The 21,403-nt window shown below is 41.3% G+C and overlaps 1 protein-coding gene across 14 annotated transcripts in view; it reads right to left on the bottom strand.

The window, feature by feature from the left end:
* The window catches only part of PTPRK (protein tyrosine phosphatase receptor type K), a 327,907-nt gene that overhangs the window by 70,471 nt on the left and 236,033 nt on the right, over positions 1–21,403 (bottom strand). For all 14 annotated transcript variants that reach the window (XM_082216025.1, XM_082216024.1, XM_082216026.1 and 11 more), the window contains exons 8-11: positions 16,449–16,751; positions 10,694–10,803; positions 8,541–8,742; positions 4,652–4,751 (exon numbers count right to left, since the gene is read on the bottom strand). In XM_082216025.1, coding sequence (XP_082072151.1) covers positions 4,652–4,751; positions 8,541–8,742; positions 10,694–10,803; positions 16,449–16,751 — 715 coding nt within the window. The remainder of the gene's footprint in view (positions 1–4,651; positions 4,752–8,540; positions 8,743–10,693; positions 10,804–16,448; positions 16,752–21,403) is intronic.

Raw genomic sequence — 21,403 nt, 5'->3', positions numbered from 1 at the left:
TATTAAAAAAAAAAAAAGACGGGGAAAAAATGCTAACCCCAAAAACAAACTTCAGCCTAAACTTGCCAATACCTTCCTCGCAATGACAGCTCTTGGTCATTCCTCATAAAAATCTCATTTTACCAGAGAATGTAATTATAGCTCTTCTTTTCCCTATAGAGGAAAGAGGCAAACAACTGAAACGTTAGACTAATTGATAATCAGCACTTGGATGTTCTGTTAGAAAGTGTCATAAAGGACAAAGTTGAATTGAGCTCCTGTTTCAAAAAGAACCACGGCATTTTCAAGTACGTCAAAATCTCCCTTCCTAGACTCCAACAATGAAATGAAGTAAAATAAAAAGGGACCATATACAAAAAGATGGAGGTCCACATGCAATGTCACATAGAAATCATTCAAGCTAGTTGGGATTCATGTAGGTGTAAGGGATATTTTTAGTTGCTTCTAATGCTCTGCTGCAGATGCTCACCACTCCAACTCCCATCAAATCTGATCAGCAGCCACGTTGGCTTGGGCTGCTAGGAATCCAACAATATCCAGAGAGTCTCAGGTTCACCACCCCTGCCCCTGGTAAACTCTGCTAAGGTAGCAAAAAAGCAAAGTGAGCATGACCTCAAGCAATGAGAAGCAGTGTGGACAAATTAGAGTAAAGGGGGAGAAAGACGGGGAAGCTTATTCCATTAGGGTGATATCCAACCAAGTCATATTCAGAGAAGACCTACTCAAATTAGGCTTAGTTGGATACAATCCCTAATTTTCTTTTCAGATACTCTCACATGAAAAGGTGTTAAATACTACATGCTTTATTCATTCCCTCCCTTAAGAACCTAGGCAGTAATGCAATGCAATCTAAATTTTGCATAAGCAATTGGCTTTCCCTCTTGGGAACAACGGACATCTTAATGCTTGCCTCTGCAGACACTGTCACTCCTTTCTTGAGCGCTGCCAACGCAAAACAAATGACAAGACTTTTACTCTCCAAAATGCCAGGAGATCAGTAAACTTGTCAATTCCAATATCTGGCCACTTTAGAAGAATAAAGCCCAAGGGAAGAGCAGAAGCAGGGTGAAGCGTGCGTATGAAATGTTTCATTTATTTATGATTCAATTTATGTTTTAACATGAAACCAAGGTTTCATTCAAGGGAGGAGTTACAAACATTCATTATCTTTTAGGGAGGCAACAGAGGGAGTGTTCAAATTTTGCTATTTCAAGGGCACTGAAGCTTAATTCACCAGAAGAAGCAGCCGAGATGGTAAATCTGATGCTGGAGTATGTCATTTCAGGGGGCAAACAGGAGACTGCCTGCTTTGAGGAGGGTGTACAGCTCATACAAGACTAGTATATCAGGGAGAAGGGTTTGAAGAACATCTAGGTTTCAACTTGCAGTGAGTTTATTTTAACTGGATGAACAATCTATCATGAGAATGCTCCTCCCATAGTATAATCCCAGAACAGTTTTGTCACTTAATCTGCTATTTGCACACATGGCTAAGCAGAATTCAGTCTACAAGTTTAACCAGCCCTCTTCCTATGTAGTCCTGGAAAACAGAACACAGTGAGAGTAATGAGAGCCAGTGGGGTGTACTGCTCATCTTATAGATTACCTTAGAGTGTAGGACTAAAACCTGGGAAATCAAATCCCTACTTGGGCATGAAACTCACTGGAAGATGACCTTGGGCCATCCACAGTCCCAGGGGTGCCCAAACTTTTTTCAAAGAGGGCCAGATTTGATGAAGTGAACATGCGTGAGGGCCAAGCAAAGTTATTGAGCTTTTTTTTTAGGACTGAATTTGTTGAGCTTATTTTACAATTTCACCCTTTTTTAGGATGACCTATACTGCTTTTTTTAGGAAGACCTGTGCTGCTACAAGGGCTGGCTTAGGCCCCCAAAGTGGACTTTGGACATGCCTCGTCTAACCCATCTCACAGGATTGTTGTGAAGATAAAGCAGTGAAGGAGAGAGCCATGGTGCGGTGGGATACAAAGGTAATGAAACAATTTAAAATATCAGGCAGTTTAGAAATGCTTTTAAATAAATAAAGAAAACAGCAACAGGATAGCTCCACTAGTTTAAAAGAGGGGTGGGGAAGCTAACATGGAATTATTATTATTATTATTAGTAGTAGTAGTAGTAGTAGTAGTACCCCTCCCATCTGGCTGGGTTTCCCCAGCCACTCTGGGTGGCTTCCAACAAAAGATTAAAATGCAAAAAATTATCAAATATTAAAAGCTTCCCTAAACAGGGCTGCCTTCAGATGACTTCTGAAAGTCTGATTTGTTGTTGTTCTCTTTGACATCTGGTGGAAGGGTGTTCCACAGGGTGGGTGCCACTACTGAGAAGGCCCTCTGCCTGGTTCCCTGTAACCTCACTTCTCGCAGTGAGGGAACCGCCAGAAGGCCCTCGGCACTGGATCTCAGTGTCCGGGCTGAACGATAGGGGTGGAGACACTCCTTCAGTATACAGGACTGATGCTGTTTAGGGCTTTAAAGGTCAGCACCAACAATTCTTGAATTGTGCTTAGAAACGTACTGGGAGCCAATGTAGGTCTTTCAAGACTGGTGTTATAAGGTCTCAGGGGCTACTCCCAGTCACTGGTCTTGCTGCTGCATTCTGGATTAGTTGGTCCTTATAATCACTCATTGGCAATTGCTTGCCACCTTTATTTATTAATTTCAGGGACACTGTTCAGTAGAGAGGCTTAAATAGTGCATGCTGCCACTGATAAGCAAATCACCTTTCTTTGCAGCTTACTGATGAATAAATGTTTCTTCCTTACCGGCTGAGCTGAGAGCCTCCAGCTTGGTAAAAGTAAGACTTAATATCTGATTATAAATACTGATTCATCCAGTCTCCCTTTGTATTTCATGTCTGCTGTTTGGCTTACAACTTCAGGAGGCCATAAAGAAAACTAGAGATTATGAGATAACGCTTGGCAGGCAAGACACGATTATGTCATGATTAGAGCTGTGACTACCGCCGCATGTTGCATCTTAAGGAATGATTGACGGCACCTGCAAATTTGAATTGGATTACCCAAACATCTGCTTCAAGAGGCATGTGCACAAAGCAGGCAAGGAATACAAGGGAGCATTTATATCAGGAAGGCTGACTCCTAAAACACATAATTAGATGCTGCATATTTAAATTGAGTAAGTTTGTTGAACTGTTTAACATTGGCATTTTCCCGAGAGATCGAGAATAGGAATGGGCTGTCAAAAATACATCCGGAGATGTTCTGGTTTCAGAACGTCAGCTGGGACTTATCTTGCCACAACTAAGTAACCTGAAGCTAAGCCAGATAATTGTTTTAAAAAGAGCAGAAATTAGTGCCATAGTAAATAGGGAGCAGATATTACTGCACCATAAAAAGCTCCTCTGTGTGAGGAGGGTCTCTCATATAAGGGTCTCTTCCTCATATGGAAGAGCTCTGGGGTTTGCTCATATTCAATGGCTTACATTCAATGCTTAAACAGAAGCTTGAATGCAGAATTGTTGAGCAGTGACAGGGCCTTATTGGTGGCAGCTCCCCATTTGTGGAATGTATTCCCTGGCAAGGTGCTTCTCTCTGTCTTCCTCATTAACAATGTTCAGGAGAAGCATAAAAACATTCATGTTTACCCAGGTTGAAAGACTATGTTCCCGGCAAGTTTGAAACCATTACATGTGAGGGTATGTGATTCTTTTAAAAATGTTTTTAACACTTGACACTTGCTTTTTGAAAATAAATAAATAAATAAATAAATAAATAAATAAATGTTTTCCATATGTTTTCATTTTATTTTTAACTGTAATGTTTTAACTTTTCTGTTTGCCACCAGGACTCCTTTGGAAGAAGGAGTTTAAATAAATAAGTAATAGAAACACAAACTATTCACATCAAAGGCTACAAAAATTAAACAAAAACAACACTTGCCACATCGTCTAGAGGTGAAACACAGATTTTTAAACTGAGATATCCAGACTACAGAAGTCATGTCCAAGAGCTTGCTGAAGCAAGAAACAGCATCTTGCTTCATATGCAAACAAGGTTGTGCAAATTTTCTTAATTCTTCTGGCATGTGTGGTTGCAGGGCATTATCCCCTATGCATATGTATCCCCACCACTATTCCACTTTTTAACAACAGGGAACTGAGGCCAGCGCACATCACTTGGGCCCATAGCCTCATGGTATGTCCATGGCAGAAGGGGACTTGAACCTAGACCGCCCAAGTCTTTTACTGATGAACCAGGAACATATCACCATATAAGGGTTGCAGGTTTACTCAAATGTCATGTCCTATCTGCATAGGATTGAGCATCTTCCATATTTCACAAATGCTAATGGTAGTACAAGATCAAATAATTAAACAAGAACTTGACAAAATCAAAGAAGTCTTTCAATGGATCAGGCCTTGAATAGCTAAGATTACTGATAATTGAAAAAATATTTTATTATCTAATCAGGGGTAGCTAACCTGTGGCCTTCCAGATGCTGTTGGATTCCAACTCTCATCATCTCTGCCCACTACCCATGCTAGATGGGGATGATGGAAGTTGTAGTCCAACAACTTCTGGAGGGACAGTAGTTGGCTACCCAGATCTAAATGTTTAGCCATAGGCTTTAACTATAGAATGGTTTGCATATTGTGGTGCTGGTTGTTTTTTACCTGATAGGAGCTCCTTTGGCTTGTGCTGGTCTCAGGAGCACAGTGATGGCTGTTTCATTGAAAGATGCATCAATACCTTCATAGTCTGGTAATGTGGGAGCTAATCAGAAGAAAAATAAAATCAGCCAAAACACATAGCTTTTCTACCAGTTTCTACAATGTACAAACAACCACATTTCTCAATTGTGATCAGATGGTTGGTTGTTTTAGTGTTTTATGGTTTATATAAATTACTTTGATTCGCTTTTGTGAAGAAAGTGAATGATGATGATGATGAATATTGTATTTCTGGAATGCATTGCACATTGCTTTTACTTGTTCTGAGAGATGCATAATGACTAGAAGAGTGGTATATAAATATTTGCGTACATTAATGAATGGAAATAATCTCAGTGAAAAAACTTGTGGGTAGACTTATGATCTGAAGAAATCATGACCATTTTTATTCAGTGTTTCAACAAATGTTGCATAAGAAATACTCCTCAAGTAACAGCAGGAGCATATTGTGGAACTGTGTATATATTATGTATAAACTGTTCTACCACGATCAATTCCCGCCCCCACTTAATTGATTGAAATTATGAAATGACATGACAGTGATATGGCAGCTCAGGATGAAAGACATTAGAATAAACAGTTGTACATGGTAAAATACCGTATATACTCGAGTATAAGTCAACCTGAGGCATCTAATTTTACCACAAAAAACTGGGAAAACTTATTTACTCGAGTATAAGCCAGTTTACCACACCACAAACCTCTCCCCCCAGCCCCTCCCGTACCCCTGCCTACCTAGGGTGCTGCCAAGAGGTAGAGGCTGGTGGCAGCAGCGGCGGAGAAAGAACAAGCAGCCCGAAAGGGTTGCTTTCAGGCTGCTCGTTCCCCTTCCACCACCAACGACAAGGACCCTCACTCAAGTATAAGCCAAAGGGAGCTTTTTCAGCATAAAAAAATGTGCTGGAAAAGTCGGCTTATACTCGAGTATATACGGTAATTATAATTTTTCAGGTCTTCTGAAAACTAGAATCTATCCTTCCTAAATTATTCATCTCTAGAAACCTGATGTTTAATCCCAGCCTTTTGAAACAGAATCACTTTTCTGTTGAGGCTGCCAGGTGATAAAGAACCACTATTCAAATGAAAAGATATCCTGCATTTCAACAGCAAGCAGCTTCTGACTCTCTTCTAACCCTTATACAGCTTTCTGTAGAGACAGGCTATCTCCTCTCTGTACTGCCATTATGAACTGATTTCGGCATGTATTCGACAGGAAAAAAATAAGATTTGCAGTTGCCATACACATGGGAGCCTAGTCAATACTTGTTCCTTCTGAATACAGAAGTCATTCATGGTCCCATGTCTCATTTCTTGCTGTGATAACCAACATCCTGCTATGTCCCATCAGCATAAAGATTTCTGCTTGCACAACAGGACTTTCTCCTTCACTCCGTATGTCCTACAGTGTTCCCAAATTTGCTCAAGAATGTTTTATAAATCCCTAGAAAGCACAAGGATTTCCATCCTTGCACTGATGGAACAAGAGATTTAGCGCTACTTTGGATTCTAGCCCAATTATTTCAAAATGTATCAGTTCAGGGCTAAACTAACATGGCGTCTCCATAACCTTCTCGGATTACACAGGGAAACAGAAAGCTGTCCAAGAGTAAGTCAGACCAGTGGTCCACCTAGCCCAGTGTTGTCTACAATGATTGACACCAATTCTCCAGGACTTCATAAAGTGGTGTCACCCAGCCCTACCTGGAGGGTCCAGGGATTGAACGTGGGACCTCTTGCATGTGAAGAAGATGCTCTACCACTGAGCTATGGTACTTCCCCATCTACAACTACAATTCCTGCAATCCCTCAACACTGGCCATGATTGCTGGGGCTGATGGAATGTGAAGTCCAACATCATCTGTTGCACTATGTTCTCCACCCCTGCATTAAATCCATGGCACAATGTAGGAGAATGAAAAAGCAGGAACATTTTATGAAAATCTCCCAACATAGCTGGATCTAGTAAACGTCCCATGCTCTTTAAATGAATAATGTATAGCAACCTGGCCCAAAATCAAAATGCTGTATCGGCGTGGCAAAATGCCTTAACGGCCATGTTGATGATACAGAGAAACAGCAGCTGATTGCATTCATTTCCCAGGACTCCAGCACTCACTTCCAGTAGCTCTACAAAGCTCAGTTTCCAAACAAGCCCAGAACCTTCTGCTAGGCTATTGAAGAACTGTGGGTGCTTTAGCCTCCTATTTGATATTACTCATATGCAAACACTACTTACCTATTTTGTGTGTGCATAAAAGATAGCAAACACAGTAAAGTGTAATATAAAACGAAGGACAACCTTAAATCAGAGGTGCATTATTTTCATTTATGCATCTCAATTTGGATTTTAGCACCCTACACCAATTTCCATTATTCAGTAAAATAAATGAAATTAAACACACAGCTCATGCTATATAAATAGTACCGTGAACATGGCTCTATTGGTAGAGCATGAGACACTTAATCTCAGCATTGTGGGTTCGAGCCCCACATTGGGCAAAAACATTCCTGCATATCCTTCCTGTTCGACACCTCTATGATTCTGTGTGTATGTATAACTGCACAAGAGGGTTGGATATTCTTCTACAAGGATGCAAAATAATCCAAATTACTCCATGTGGGTTTTAGACTGTGTATATAATCTCCTTTCTAAGTGTTTGTCCACCTGAGCAGAACACTGTGCAAAACACTCTTGTTATCTGTTACCATTCACTCATGAACCCTTTTCAGGCATTCATTGTGTAGGGGTCACATTTATTAAATTTGAGAAAGTGTTGTGGGCACCAGGGACAACATGGCCTGGGGGTGTGGCATAGCACAAAATTTTCTGGGGGTGGGGACCGAACTGAACAAAATGCTTGCCACAGGAAGTCAGCTATGTCCTGCTGGTCCCAATTGTGGAGATTGCACAATATTAATCACACACACACACAGACAGACACTCGTACACTCACATGCTGTTGCTGTCTAAAAGCAACAGGGATAATTTGTCTCAGCAAACAGGCAAAAGATGTATCAGGTGGCCATACCACGTTCACTCTTAAAGAGTGCAGACATGCATATGGAACACAGACACATAGACATCCTTCTGTGTTTCTCTTATACATGCATGCTTCACATATATACCTTTCCCTCTCTCCCACCTCTGCTAGCATTTTTCAGGTGAGTGCAAAGTAAATGCTGAAAGGGTGGACCAAGAGAGAGACAGGTGAGAAGGGAGCATGGGATGGACAAGTGAATTTTGCATCATACCTCAAGTTCTAAAAACGGTAGAAACTTAATTTTTTTAAAAAATGAAAGCTTTGAATTTGAGGATTCTGGTTTATCCCAGGGGCACCAAAGGCGGCCTTCACAGGCACTGCAGGCACTGTGTTAGCGACCCCCATATTATGGAGACTAAATTAACACACAAGGACGGGAGACTGCATGAGTGCAGTAGGTCTCTCTCTCTCTCTACACTGCCCTCCATCTCAATCATAGTCCACATGTTCAGGGGCAATTGTCTTCAGCAAGCAAGCCTCCAGTAGTCATGGAGGCTCCCATGCCTGGAGTATCAGGGTTGCAAACATGCAGTTACCTCCATGAACAAAGGAGGCTTCCCCACAGCAGATAATCACCCTTGAACATGCACAGAGCAAGGGGAATGGGATGCAGCTTGCACTCTCATTCACAATATCCCCTCCTTGCATGTTTAATTAAACCCAATGATCTTTTCTTGACTGCAGCCAGCATGTTTTGTTAGAATTCCCCGAAGGGAAGGGGGAACAATTTATGTAAAAACAAATATGTAAGAATATGAAAAATATTTTTGTGTGTGTGTGCTTGCCATTACCTGAAATATTGGTGGTTACATTGATTGCCGCAGCTGGCCCAAATCCTTTCACCGTGCTGGCCCTTATATGAAACTGGTAGGTAGTCCCGGGATGTAGATGGGAAAAGACATGATGTGTACTGTTCCATAGCTTTGACACAGTTTGAGCTGGCCCAGCCACTGGAACTGCGGGATCAAATGATCTTATGCTGCTGTAACTGACCTGTGGAAACAATTTCAGAGTCTTAGCAGGATCCCTGGCAGGATTAAGGAATTTCTGAGAATCAGTGAAACGTTTAGATTAAGCTTCTGGATTTCAGCGAAAGAACCTTGCTTTCAAATCCAAACTTAGCATATAGTGGCAATGGACACACAACAATCTCTCCACCTTGGCTCTCTGTAAGCTCGGTAAATCAATCTATAACATCAGAAAAAATGTTTTGGCTTGTATAATTTTTATGAGATGAACAAAATGGTTCTACAGTTCACTAATTTAAGGCTTTACAATAGGGAACCTACAGGCCTCTAATTCTGGCTCCCAGGACTTTCCCCAGACCATGTTCCCTCAGCAGCCCTGCTCTGCATGATCCTCAAGTACTTTTGCCTGATCAGAAATTGTCCTTTAACTGTAAACATGCCTCTTACTTGCCTGGGTGGGTGGGTGCATGAATAGAAACATGCATGGCTGGTATATAGTCCACTATACACAGGAAGAGTTGCATCCATTTCCTCAACCACTTTTGCCTCTGGCACATCAGACATGTGGGCCCCCAAAGGTTCATCACCAGGGGATGTGGCCCTCCTGCAGAAAACGGTCCCTTGGACCTACTATATACAACGTTGGACCAATCATGCTGACTGCAACTTGGCAAGTGGCAAAATTTAGATGTATATTGAGTCCTGTCCCCTGACCCCAGGCTACCAAACATGGCTGTTGAGCCACAAGTTGTGTGGGCTTTTTCTAATTTCTCTACAAAATCAGATATCTACTTCAAATCTTGCCATCCAGGTGAAGGCAGGAAGCCCTCTTATTTGCTTTGTAAAGTGGCAGACAGCTGCTTATTTCCTTCATTCCTCTCTTTCTGTTAAAAAGTACTACTTAAATATAGTGAAGCAATACTACGTATGGATTCAAGCCCACCAACGATATACTGAGCTTTTTCATTAGTATAGTGGTGAAATTCAAGAATGTAAAGTGCTAATGAGTTGAAGCAGAAATATGCTAGGTCATGTAAAATATGATGGCATTTAACTGCCTCCTGTAAGTATTTAATTTGTTTTTTAAGCAGAAAAGTAATATTGTCAAGGCTGCCCAGTTCAGAGTATGATAGATACACAGGAAATTTGGTGCAAAATTATTGTTTTCCCTTCCTTCCCCAAGGGCTCATTCATCAAACCACTGTTGCTGCTTTTTGAATCACCAGAATTTGCATTCAGGGTTTCTTGAAGGGGAAAAACACGTTACCTTGAAGACTAGAATTGTCAGGTTTCTATTAATAAATTTTCACATATATTACCTGTAGCCTTCACTGGACAGGGCTCCATTAAATCATGATTCAGGAAAGCTATATATTAATGCTACTAGATCTAAATCAAAGTTACAAATTTAAGCTCTAGGTTTCATCATTTATTAAAAGTCTATTGGCAGAGCAAGCCTGTATCATTATATAATTTTAGAAGGAGTTCTTAATATTTTTAATCACAATAGTTCAACCATTCTGTAATTTAATTTAAGGATTATTATGACATACTGATTTCAGGCTCAGGTCAGTTATTGTGTGGACAGCACCATGAATAGATTCACATTATTATATACTTTACTGTTCTGCACAGAAAAAGAGTTCACTTTAAAAAAAAGATAGTTTATCATTAAATTCCCATGCACCAAAAAGAGACTCAAAAGAAGGGACAAACTTATAACATATCTCATTCCTACAAAGTAATGGAAGAAATAGTTCTTTTGGATTCCTCGGAGCCAGTTTTGAATATGGATCAGGATGATTTTGACTGGAGACATTTTCCGGGCCAACTACATTGGCACACTCTTAAGTTGAAGACCAGCATACCAGTGAAGAATGAAGCATAGCGTAAAGTTTTAGGTAAAATGTACATATCCCCAAGATTCTCGTGCATACTCCAAACACAGGACACCGCAGCCATTTTTTAAAAAATACCTCATACTGTGTGATGATCCCATTTGAATCCATAGGTTCTTTCCAGTTTAGGAAGATCTTGTCTTCAAAGGGAGTTCCTTTTAGTGATTTTGCTGGTACAGGACCAGGCACTGTAAAACAAACAAAAAACATCCAGGTTTAAAGGTGCTAGTGAAACAATCACCCCAAAAGTCAGATAACCCCCTCAAATGAATAAGTATTGGGCTTAGAATCAAGCCACATTAAATGGCAGCTTGGTTTTGAGAATGTATGGATTGTTGTTTAAATAGCAGCCTGGACCATGAATAAATTGGTTTAAAATGAGTCAGCTTTGCAATTCCACAGGTGAATTATGAGCCACATTACAGCCTGTTGGAACTATCAGCAGATCATTTGGCAAAGGTGTGTATCTAAAAAGAAAGTGTGGGACAATGCAAAGGGGAGGGGGAAATTAAGAAAGCTCCAACAAGTTACTTCTATTTAAACTTGTATTAGCCTACCTTTTAAATTATTCCCCCTTGAGCCTCACACTCTTAAACCTTAAAATGCAATGAGTTCCATATATGACCTTTCTGAAAGATTTGTTCCCAAAACATGTTGCAAATTTGTAATGGGCAGAAACAAAGCCATTGAATCAAAGGAACTATAAGCAGTAGGCAATATCAAGAGGTCCATCACAAGTGTCAGAATTATTTCAGATTCTATGAAACTAACAATAATATGCTGCCCCTGGGACAAACAAATTAATTTGGTGAATTAAAAATAAATTCATGGAGCAAAAAGTCTATAGGTGCACAGATGAGATTCATGTACTCAGCTTCCATGAGTTATATTCACCCATCAGTCAACTGAAGACTACTATTCTTTGCTTCACAATACTGACAAAGATTCAAGCAGAAATGATGGCTGATGTCCCTTGACAGTCCCCCTGTGCTGTTTTGTGGCATTTGCTGATGTGCTGTAGGCATCTTTCTGTTTTCTATGGCAGTGCTCTGTGTTTCTCTTGTCTACAGTTCAAATGGAGCATATATTGCACAGGGCCTAGCCCAGGTGATAGACATCCTTTGGCAGTTGAATGTGCACATGACAGACTGCACTGAAATGTGTCTAGCAAATGAACATGATTATAGTATGCACAATGCTTGAGTGTTCATTACAAACAGAGTTATTTAAGGCTGCAAGCTTATGGCCAACTAAAGTGCTTTGCAACTGAATACAAGACTGCTGGACTGAAAACCATCACCCCACAGAGAGCCTAGAATCCAGCAGCTAAATAACTGGTTGGTTAGCTCAGACAAAGATATGTGATTCAGCTCTGCTACAAATCACTTCTTTTTGTCCCCTAGAAGTCATAATACCAAAGTAACAGAAGAATCAATTTGTTGCAAAATCCCCCTCTTAATGGCTAGACTCTAGACCAGGGACCGGCAACTCTAGGTGCTGTTGGATTCCCAACTCAGATCAGTCTCAGACAGCATGGCGATGGACAGGGATGATGGGAGTGTTAGTTCAACAACATCTGCTGGCTAACTGGGTCCTCAACTCTGCTCCAGACTTAGCAGGCAGAGAGCTCTTTGCTAATAGTACAAACACTTACCTACACTTGGGTGCACTTTTGCCCTATACTACTTTCTCCTTGGAACTGAAAATAATAAAACATAACAAGGGGGAGCCGGGTCTCCACTATCTGTAAGCAATGTGTTGTCTTTCAGCTCAAAGCTCATTTTGTCCCATCTCTACTAGACACTGAATCTCTTGACCAGCCTCCCTATTATTCCTCCAATAGTTTTTCCCAAGCACAAGCGCTAAAGAGTTTTTATTTAGAGGCCCCTTTCTGATCAACTACTGTTTCTGTCTCAACTCCCTGCCTCTTCTGCTGGATATCTGATATGAGAGAGAGAAAGAGAAAAGGAGAAAGACTTGGCTTCAGAAAATAAATAAAGGGTATACGATAGCTGGAAATATGGAATTGTTATACGAGCACCTGAAGATCCCAGTATGTAAAATAATATAACTTCACATTTGTATTATACATTTTTTTTGTAGGTATATAAATCACAGATTTTTGAACATCTGGAGATGGCTATATTGGGTCTGCAAGAGATTTATGTCTTTCCTTGTATCCCCATATTTCTTTCTAAGGACCCCAAGGGAAAGAAACCAGCAGCCAGCTCACATTCCACACTCCTGGATTCATATATTTTGTTGGCGGAAGTAGAGTTGACTGGAAACAGCACATTAGTATAATTTGCATCTTTGTTTACCAGCAACAAAAAAATACATAAATAAAATGTAACACTGCTACAATTTGTCAAAAACACAGATTAGGTTGCAGAAAAGAAATTGGGCATTATTCAGAGACACATTAGGGACACTTTGATTCTGAACCCAGAACAGAAGTCATCAGATATCAGATAGATTCATACTTATACAATATTATAATTTCTGTTTGTTTGTTTTTTTGTTAAAAATATGTTCACTGTCAAATGATTCATGCGGCTGCAGTCCACAAAGATTATCCTAATTTAATGTCACCTACCTCAGGCCATAGCTAAAATAAAATGTCAACTAAAATAAGATGTGTTGCAGTGTGTGTGTAGGAATGGGAGGGACCCATTTTTTAGTACAGGGTTGGAGTCCCTCCCCCCACATCAAGTAGGAGAGGTGAGCTAGGCCAGGGCCAACCACCACTTTCTCTCCCTCTCTGTCTCTCTAGTCTCTTTGTCCTGGGGAGGGACAGGTCACTCTTGCCAGAGAGCTGGACTGATCACATGCAGAGGGCTTTTGAAATTAGGCCAAGTGATGCATGTATCAGGGATAGAGCAAAACTTTCAGTCTCTTAAAGCTTTGGTTTGTGTACAACTGGAGGAACCTCAAGGCCATTTATCCAATGATGTCATCTTGAATCAACTGTGCCAATTACCCAAATGCCAGTAATGGGAGAAGGGTTTTTTAGTAGCACTTCCCAACTGTAGCCCACACATTTGAGATAAGGGGCAATATTTGCCACTCCACCATGTGGGAGCGGGTTTCATTTGGGGCTATGAGTCACTTCACCTGCACAACTGACAGCAATTATGCGCTTTCTTCTAAACGAGTGAATGGTTGCCACACCCTTTATTTATACATTTTAGCAAATACTTACAAATTCTACATCCTCACATCATATACACCCCTCTCTCCAACCTTTCTTTGGTTAAATTCAGTTAATGATTTGTGTATCAACCATAAGTGAAGGTTCTAAACTACCAGGCAGACCTGGTTTAGAACAGCTTGTCTTTATTCTTCCATCTGCTCAGGAGTCCTATCTAGATGTGGTGGCTTCTGGAATCAGATCAATGCCTTATCGATTCAGACATTACATCAAAGTCCAGTTAGCAAAATACATGAATTGATTCTGATGTGCCAGATGATCTGAAACCATGGTTTGTTGATTATACCACATCTTAGTTGAGGTTATTGGTGTGATGCTGGAACAACTGACAATGATTCAGCTTTTCCCTTATAGCTACCGTATTTTTCGCTCTATAACACGCATCTGACCATAACACGCATGTAGTTTTTAGAGGAGGAAAACGAGGAAAAAATATTCTAAATGAAACAGTGGATGTATGATTTTTATGGTTCATGCTGTGGCCACAGACATGTGATCTGACAGTGAGTTTGGGGTAGCCCAATGCAAAAATCCTGAGGATCCATGTGGATCCGTGCTTTGTAACCACGTTTTAAGTGGGGAGGGAAGGAAAAGAACTCAAGGGACAAGGAGCTTTTCCGCGGGGAGGAGGGAGGGAAAGAGCACTGTTGCTTTAAAGGTATACTTAAGGTATTTGCCCTGTGCCTGGGTTTTTTTTTCCATTTAACAGTTTGCAGCCTTTTCCTTCCACTCCTTGTTTTGAGGCGGAATAGATTTGAGCAAGTGAGGAGGACTTTGATTGCAGGGGATTCGCCATTAGCTGTGTAAAAGCGCTCCTCCTTGCAGCCTGAATGATAAGCAGCCACCAGCAGCAATAGAATAGAGCACAACAAAGCGGTAGGGGCACTAGGACCCAGACAATGCTCAAATCTATCCTGCCTGAAAACAAGCTGCTCCATCCCAGCTGATCAACTGAGACGCGGGGGATTTGCGAAGTTTTCCCCTCTCCCTCATTCCCTCCCCATCCTTTTCTTTTTACTTCCTGGTTTTCACTGCGCTGGCTCAGAGCTCGAGGTTGGTTTTATTTTGCTGCTGGTTGCTTAAATTTTATCTTTCCTGCCGTCTCTCTGCAGCCTCATTGCTCTGTTTAGAGAGCGCGCAGACCTTTGCTAGCGTCTGTCCCTCCTCCCCTGTAAGCGGCTGCTGCCGGCTTTGCTGCTATGGCTCTCCTTCCCTCCCTCCTTCCTGGCTCCAGGTCGCTTTAAAGAAAGCAAAGTGAGAGCCTCGTAGAGCGTGTAAGTGGCTCCCGCTTTGCCTGACTGATGGCAGCCATGGCTCTGATCCGTGCATTCGCTCCTTAACACGCACAGGCATTTTCCCTTACTTTCTCGGAGCAAAAAAGTGCGTGTTTTGGAGCGAAATTTACGGTACTTGTTCCAATCCAGTATCTCATGTGACTCTGAATCTATGGGTGCATCCCTTTGAGCATATAAAGCTGCCCTCTATATTGAAGCGAACAGGGTATTTTGCTTGTACTTGATGAGGCACTGGTCACAACAGGGGTGGCTCCTGGTGCCCTCCGGCTGTTGCTGGACTACAGCTATCATCTCTGACCACTGGCCATGGGGCTGACAGGAGTTGGAGTCCAACAATATTCGGAGCATTGCAGGGTAGCAACCCTGGTGCAACATGTAAATCTGCTTAGGCACAAGGCTTTTAAGAGATACACATTTGCCAATATTCCTGCATTTTGAATATGCAGTTAGTCACAAACCTGACTACATGAACATTAAGCTACTTCTACATATTGTAATTTCCATCTAATTAGGAACTTCATTTAATGCTATTTTAATTTGTTGAAAATTTAGATTCATAAAAAGGATAATCACTAAAGAGCTTTGTAAACATATAAAGTGTCCCTTATTACCCCTCAAATAAGGTAAATAAAGTTATGCTGTTAGCAGAAGTAAATAAAGGATATTTTAAGGCAGTAATCTCAGTATATGCAGATATAATTACTTAGTGAGTTGTAAGAACACAGCACTGTAGACAAGAATTTGTAGAAATGACTCTGAATTTAGAGACAAACAAACACTGACATATATTTTTCCATTTTCCATTTCTCAACAACTTTGACATTTCTTAGGCCAGGTTCAGATGTAATGCTAGTACCAGCATTAATGGGTACCCCCACAAAGTTACCTATGGACTTTCATCAGTCCTTCTTTCTCATGCATTAAAACCCCTCCCACATGCCTTGCCTGTCACTATTACTAGCAATCGAAATTTGCCAGGCACCAGGCTCATTTTGCACCTGTCTATCAGCCACTTGTGAATCTGCAGATCATTTCTTATCCTTTAAAGCTACTCATTGCACACTCAAATTGGAGTTTATCCCCTTTCTCCAATATTAAAGGTTGGTACAAGCAAAGCACATAAACAAAAATCCATGTAAGCTATTTACAGTGATATGTGCTGACATGACTATCATTTACGTCTGGGCATTTTGTTTTTTAATGGGCAGCTATTCACAGGCTAGCACGAACATGTAAACATAATTTTCAAGCAGGCAACACAGCTAAGAATTCTTTCAACACCTGCTTTGAGAGCTAAGGCATCAAGAAGAGAAGAATCTGAACCTACCATCTTCATCTGTTTGGATTATTGTCTCTTCACTTTCCTTTCTCCCCTCAGGATTGGTCAGGATCATTTTGAGGCTGACATTAGTGTAAGGAGGCAGGTGGTTCACAATATGCTGAGGTGCTTTGGGGTCCATATCCAAGCAGTCTGCCTTGCTTTCATTATGGCCACGGAAGTAATGGTAGCAGATCGTGACGTTGAAAGTGTGGCAGCGAGTAATGTTGTAACCTAGAGATTCCCAATCCACAGCAATGCGTCGGGCCTGGATCTCAGCGATCTTCAGTGTTTTCGGTGTTCTCATAGGCTCTAAAACACACACAGAGAGAACATGAACTACTTTCAGGAGTGTTCGAGCATAGAAGTGACACAAGAAATACAGAACCCTCATTAGTGGATTAAGTCTGCACAATGCCCACTGCATATCTGCTTTGACTTGACCTAAGAATTCCATCCCGTTCTGCTGTCACATCTGCCAGCATTTACAAACATTTGTAAATCTACATTTTTTAAAAAAGGAACGACAACTGTAAAAAAAGCCACACTAAAATGTTTAATTAGCTGACATTGTTGGGCCAATTCAAATTCTCTGACAGCAAACCCACCAAGAGCAACCAAAGACCACCACAGCTGTTGCTATGCTTCTGTGTGCTTTGCGGTTTCTTTCGGCATGCATTAAATTTGAGTAAATTGGATAATATATCATCCTGGTGAAGAGTCAGTGTGCTCTGCACTGTGATTTATCATGCCACCAAGCAATGCTGTTTACTAATTACACTAATTGCTCTACTAAACTAGCAGTAACCAAAATGATACAGATATTAATTAAAATTTATTACTTGGGTAATGCTGTTATTCATCGACAAAAAAATCCAAAACAAAAATACGACACCACTACAAAATGTCAGGCTCTTCTTTCCTTGACCGCCCCCCTGTAAACACCATAGATGGTAAAGGTCTGCACTATCACCCAAGCTCAACCATTAACATGTGCACAGCTCTCCACTCAACTGGAAAACACCAGCAACACTTGTCTGACTCCCTCAACAGCCATCAATCCATCACCATCTCCCTAGTGTATTCATTCCTCATGCAAGACTAACTTTATAGCCTGACTTAATTAAAGTGATTACACAATGAAAGTCATGACCATGACCACATATACTAAAAATTCACTCAACACACACTGCATTCCTACATTCTGCATTCCTGGTATATTTATTTACAGCAGGAAGTTATAGTTTGTGTATCTCAGTATTCTGCCAGATTAAGGGTGAAGCCAAATGAGCCAAGCGTTCTTCTATCCATTCATAAGCCTTCACTGTCTTTTAAGAAGGCTCATTTATCAAACGAAAAATCTTAACTAAGCAAACAGCACAAGGCACAGATGGCACAGCCAAACAGGGGCTCCAATAAATGTACTCAAGCATACAGCTTACAAGACAATGCAACCATTTAACTGTCCCCACCCCCCATCCTTGCAATACATTTGTATATATTATTGTCAGATACATGGGCTTTTCTGAATTAGTGTGCTACATACAGATTAATGGATTTACTCCTCACAGTGACTAGCTTTCCACTTAGATGTTTTCTCTTCTGTATTAGCTATTAATTTATTAGTTAAAGAGGTAGATAGTTTGAGTTTCTGAAGTAGGATGAAGGAGACCAATGTTGAAAATATATATTCAACCACCTGAGCGATAATCAGCTTGTTTTCATGAATGCAAGGACCTCTGCAAAATGCTGCCTTCAGTGTGTAGCAGCATGAACAAGATCCAGTGGTCCAGGCTGGATTTCAAAGGGCCATGCACTTGAATAAGCTTTTCACCCCTCCTCCTTCCTAACATAGCTCCCTAAAAGTGAAGCCTAAAGGAGAGGAAGCCTATGGAGAAGTATTTCATGTTGTGCAAAAAAGTTGGAGAATCAGCAACCCCCTCATGAACAAGCGGAAAGTATATGTACGTGGATGCACTGTGGATGCACACAGGAATCTTCTTGGAGCCTTCTCCTAGCACCTGGGTAGCTTTCCAATGACCTGTGCCTTTTGGCTTGGTCATCATCCACTAAGCTCAAAGCAAACTCACCCTGAGCTAAGTTTGGACATAATATTAAACCACAGATTAGCACTGCGAGGGGAAAAAAACAGTCTCCACCCAGGCTTGCTTGTTCCCTGTCTCCTCTAGTACAGCCAGAAGAAGTTCAGAAACCTTCACTTCCATTTTCCATTTTCTTTCCCCCTTCTCCCATCCAATTCATTTCCACACTTATTTATGAATCTCCTCCCACCCCAGCGATCTCAATGCAGGTCTGTTTGTATTGAAAACAGAAAAAATGAATTAACGAGATTTTTTTTAAAAAAAGCCCCACAACCCTCTTAACTAAGGTTAGTGGAAGCAAACCAACTTCAAGCCATGCCTTATGAAGTCAGCTTGCTTTCACTAACCACAGTTTAAGGTTTGAATGACACAATAAACAGTTGTGAATCTAAAAGGGAAGGGGAATTCATACTGGAAGGGGAGAGGGAGGGAAAGGAGGCTAGGCTCACTCTCTTGATTTAGTGTTGTAACCAGACATTGCCATAACGACTGTAAAAAAAAAAGAAGCTATCTGAGATGTGGTGTTTGCACACAGGAATCTCTCCTTTTTATTTTCGAATTTTTAAAACACTTTTGGAACTTTGACAAAGTTCCAAGCGACTTCAATATCTAGGCTTCTTCTGAGACAGATGGGTAAGTTTCTCCAATTTCAACTGTTTATGGTTTACATTCCATGGCTACTAAGCTACGATGGCTGTGATCTACTTCCACTGCTAGGGACAGTATGCCTCTGAACACCTTTCTGGGAACCACAAGTGGGGAGAGTGCTGTTGAACTCAGGTTCTGCTTCAGGGCTACCCATAGGCATCAGGTGGGTCACTGTGAGAACAAGTTGCTTGACTAGATGGGCCTTATTTCCATTATTTCCATTATGATACATTGCTGTAGTCATCAGAAGTGGCATCTTGATCCTTACCCTCTGCTTGTCCGTGTGTGTGTGAAGTTAGGTGATTATTATTAGGTGAATAATTGCTTATTATTCATTTTTTAAAAATAAACCTCTTATCTGTAAACACAGTTATTAGGAGATTGTTTTGTACTGCTGTGGAAAGCACCATCAGAAGTCAGTCTATAGCATGTGAGTGCTGGGTGTTTTAAAAACAACAACTCCTCGTTCCTCCTGTGCTGGCAACCAATGGAAAATCCCCTCCCTCTGAACCTCCTTGTTCCACTAGGAGGGAAGCTGCCATTGCAGCTGAAGAGCAGCTACAGACGGACGTTTGAGAGAATTGTCACTAGAATTGTCAGATGCGTCCCTCCTCCATAGGTAGTCTTGTTAAAGTAAAAAAGAAGACGGCGACACATTAAATGTATACACACAGTGAATATATTGACTGGTTTGGCCCTGACATTTTAATTTCACGTTGCATTTGCTTGAAAGGCTAAAAGTAGTTTTACCCTCCCCTGCCCCAAAACACAATTTACTGCAACACTTCCTGGAATCAAGGCCACTGCTTGAACCTCCTTAACAGCGAAGAATAAGACTGGGATGTGAGGTTTCAGTCTGTCACACTGAATTTCAAAGTGTTTTGATTTAGTTTCCTCAAGGCAGGAACACTAATAAGCATTCTGGCTGCATTACACTAGATATTAAAAAAAGTTTAAGGTGGAGCAGAAAATGTTTTCAAAGTTCCTTGCAATGTAACAGACGTGCCCCAGTATTGGAAGGCACATTAAAGGCATCCTTTATTTTGCCTGCCAGAAAAAGGGTGGAGGGAGTGGGGAGGAAAGACAAGTTGAGATTTCTCACCACCGTGCTTACCATTGGCAGAGACCAACCAATTTCTATTAAGGCTGAGATGGTAATTAAAGTCTGTAGCAGCTCTCAGCAGCCTTGGTAAACTCTGCCAACTGTCCCTCTGCTGCTGAAAATGGTGCTTCAAAATGCAATTTTTTGCTCTTTTCTCGGAGCAACATTCATAACAGGGTCTCTGGAGATCAGGTTCAATTGTTTTAAACTGCTGCACCACAAAGCCTCCATCTGCAGAGCCTCAGTAAAAAGTAATCTCCTAATAATTATGTTGCCAGATAAGAGGTCGCTAGATTGTTTAGTAAATTCCAAAAAAACCTAATTGCATCTCATTAAGAATAATTTCATTTGAAACTGGAAGAGAACTAATGTGCTCCGTTTATTACTCTTCCGGGCTTCTCTGCCCTACGGAGTGTCAGCTGAGCCCATTTGCAACTCAATTCTATCTAAGGGCTTTGCCTCCAAGATGCAGGCAATACTTCCAAAGGGCATCAAGTTATACTTTTTATTATTCTCATCTTCACAGAGGCTCACAAGCTTATTTGTTCACACACACCCAATCAAATTTCTAATTAGATTCAAGGAATGCCTATTCTCCTAATGTACAACTCTCTGTGCATTAGAGACTGAAAAGAAGTGTAACTCATTGCTAAGTGAGGACTCAGCTTAAGCAACCTTCCAGTCAGGGGTGTAGGAAGGGGGTGGTGGAGGGGACAGGCTGCCCCAGGTGCCACTCTGGGGTGTGTGTGTGACAAGATGGCCCCTGCCTCCCTCCAGCTGTAGAGCGGCAGAGACCATCCATAAGGGCTGCCGCGTGTGTGCACTCCATACAGGATGCCACACATGTGCAATCTGTACGGGATGCCATACATGAGCACTCCGTACGGGCTGCCCCGCCCCGGGTACTGGAGAGGGTTTCTCCACCACTGCTTCCAGTGTGCTATTTATATATCACTTTACACATCCATAGAACTGTTGAGAATTCCATTCCTCCCGTGCTGCAGATGTGTGGGATTGTTACATCACATGTCTGTTTACATTCCAGCACTGATTATTGGAGTCTTGTGAGTGGAAAGGGAGATACACTGTTTCCGCTCTGTACAGCCATTGTT

This window comes from Podarcis vaucheri, assembly GCF_965113315.1.
Source record: "Podarcis vaucheri genome assembly, chromosome: 3".
In the NCBI taxonomy this organism is placed as follows: domain Eukaryota; kingdom Metazoa; phylum Chordata; class Lepidosauria; order Squamata; family Lacertidae; genus Podarcis; species Podarcis vaucheri.
Note: the sequence above shows the minus strand (reverse complement) of the source record. Positions and strands in the feature narration are given on the sequence as shown.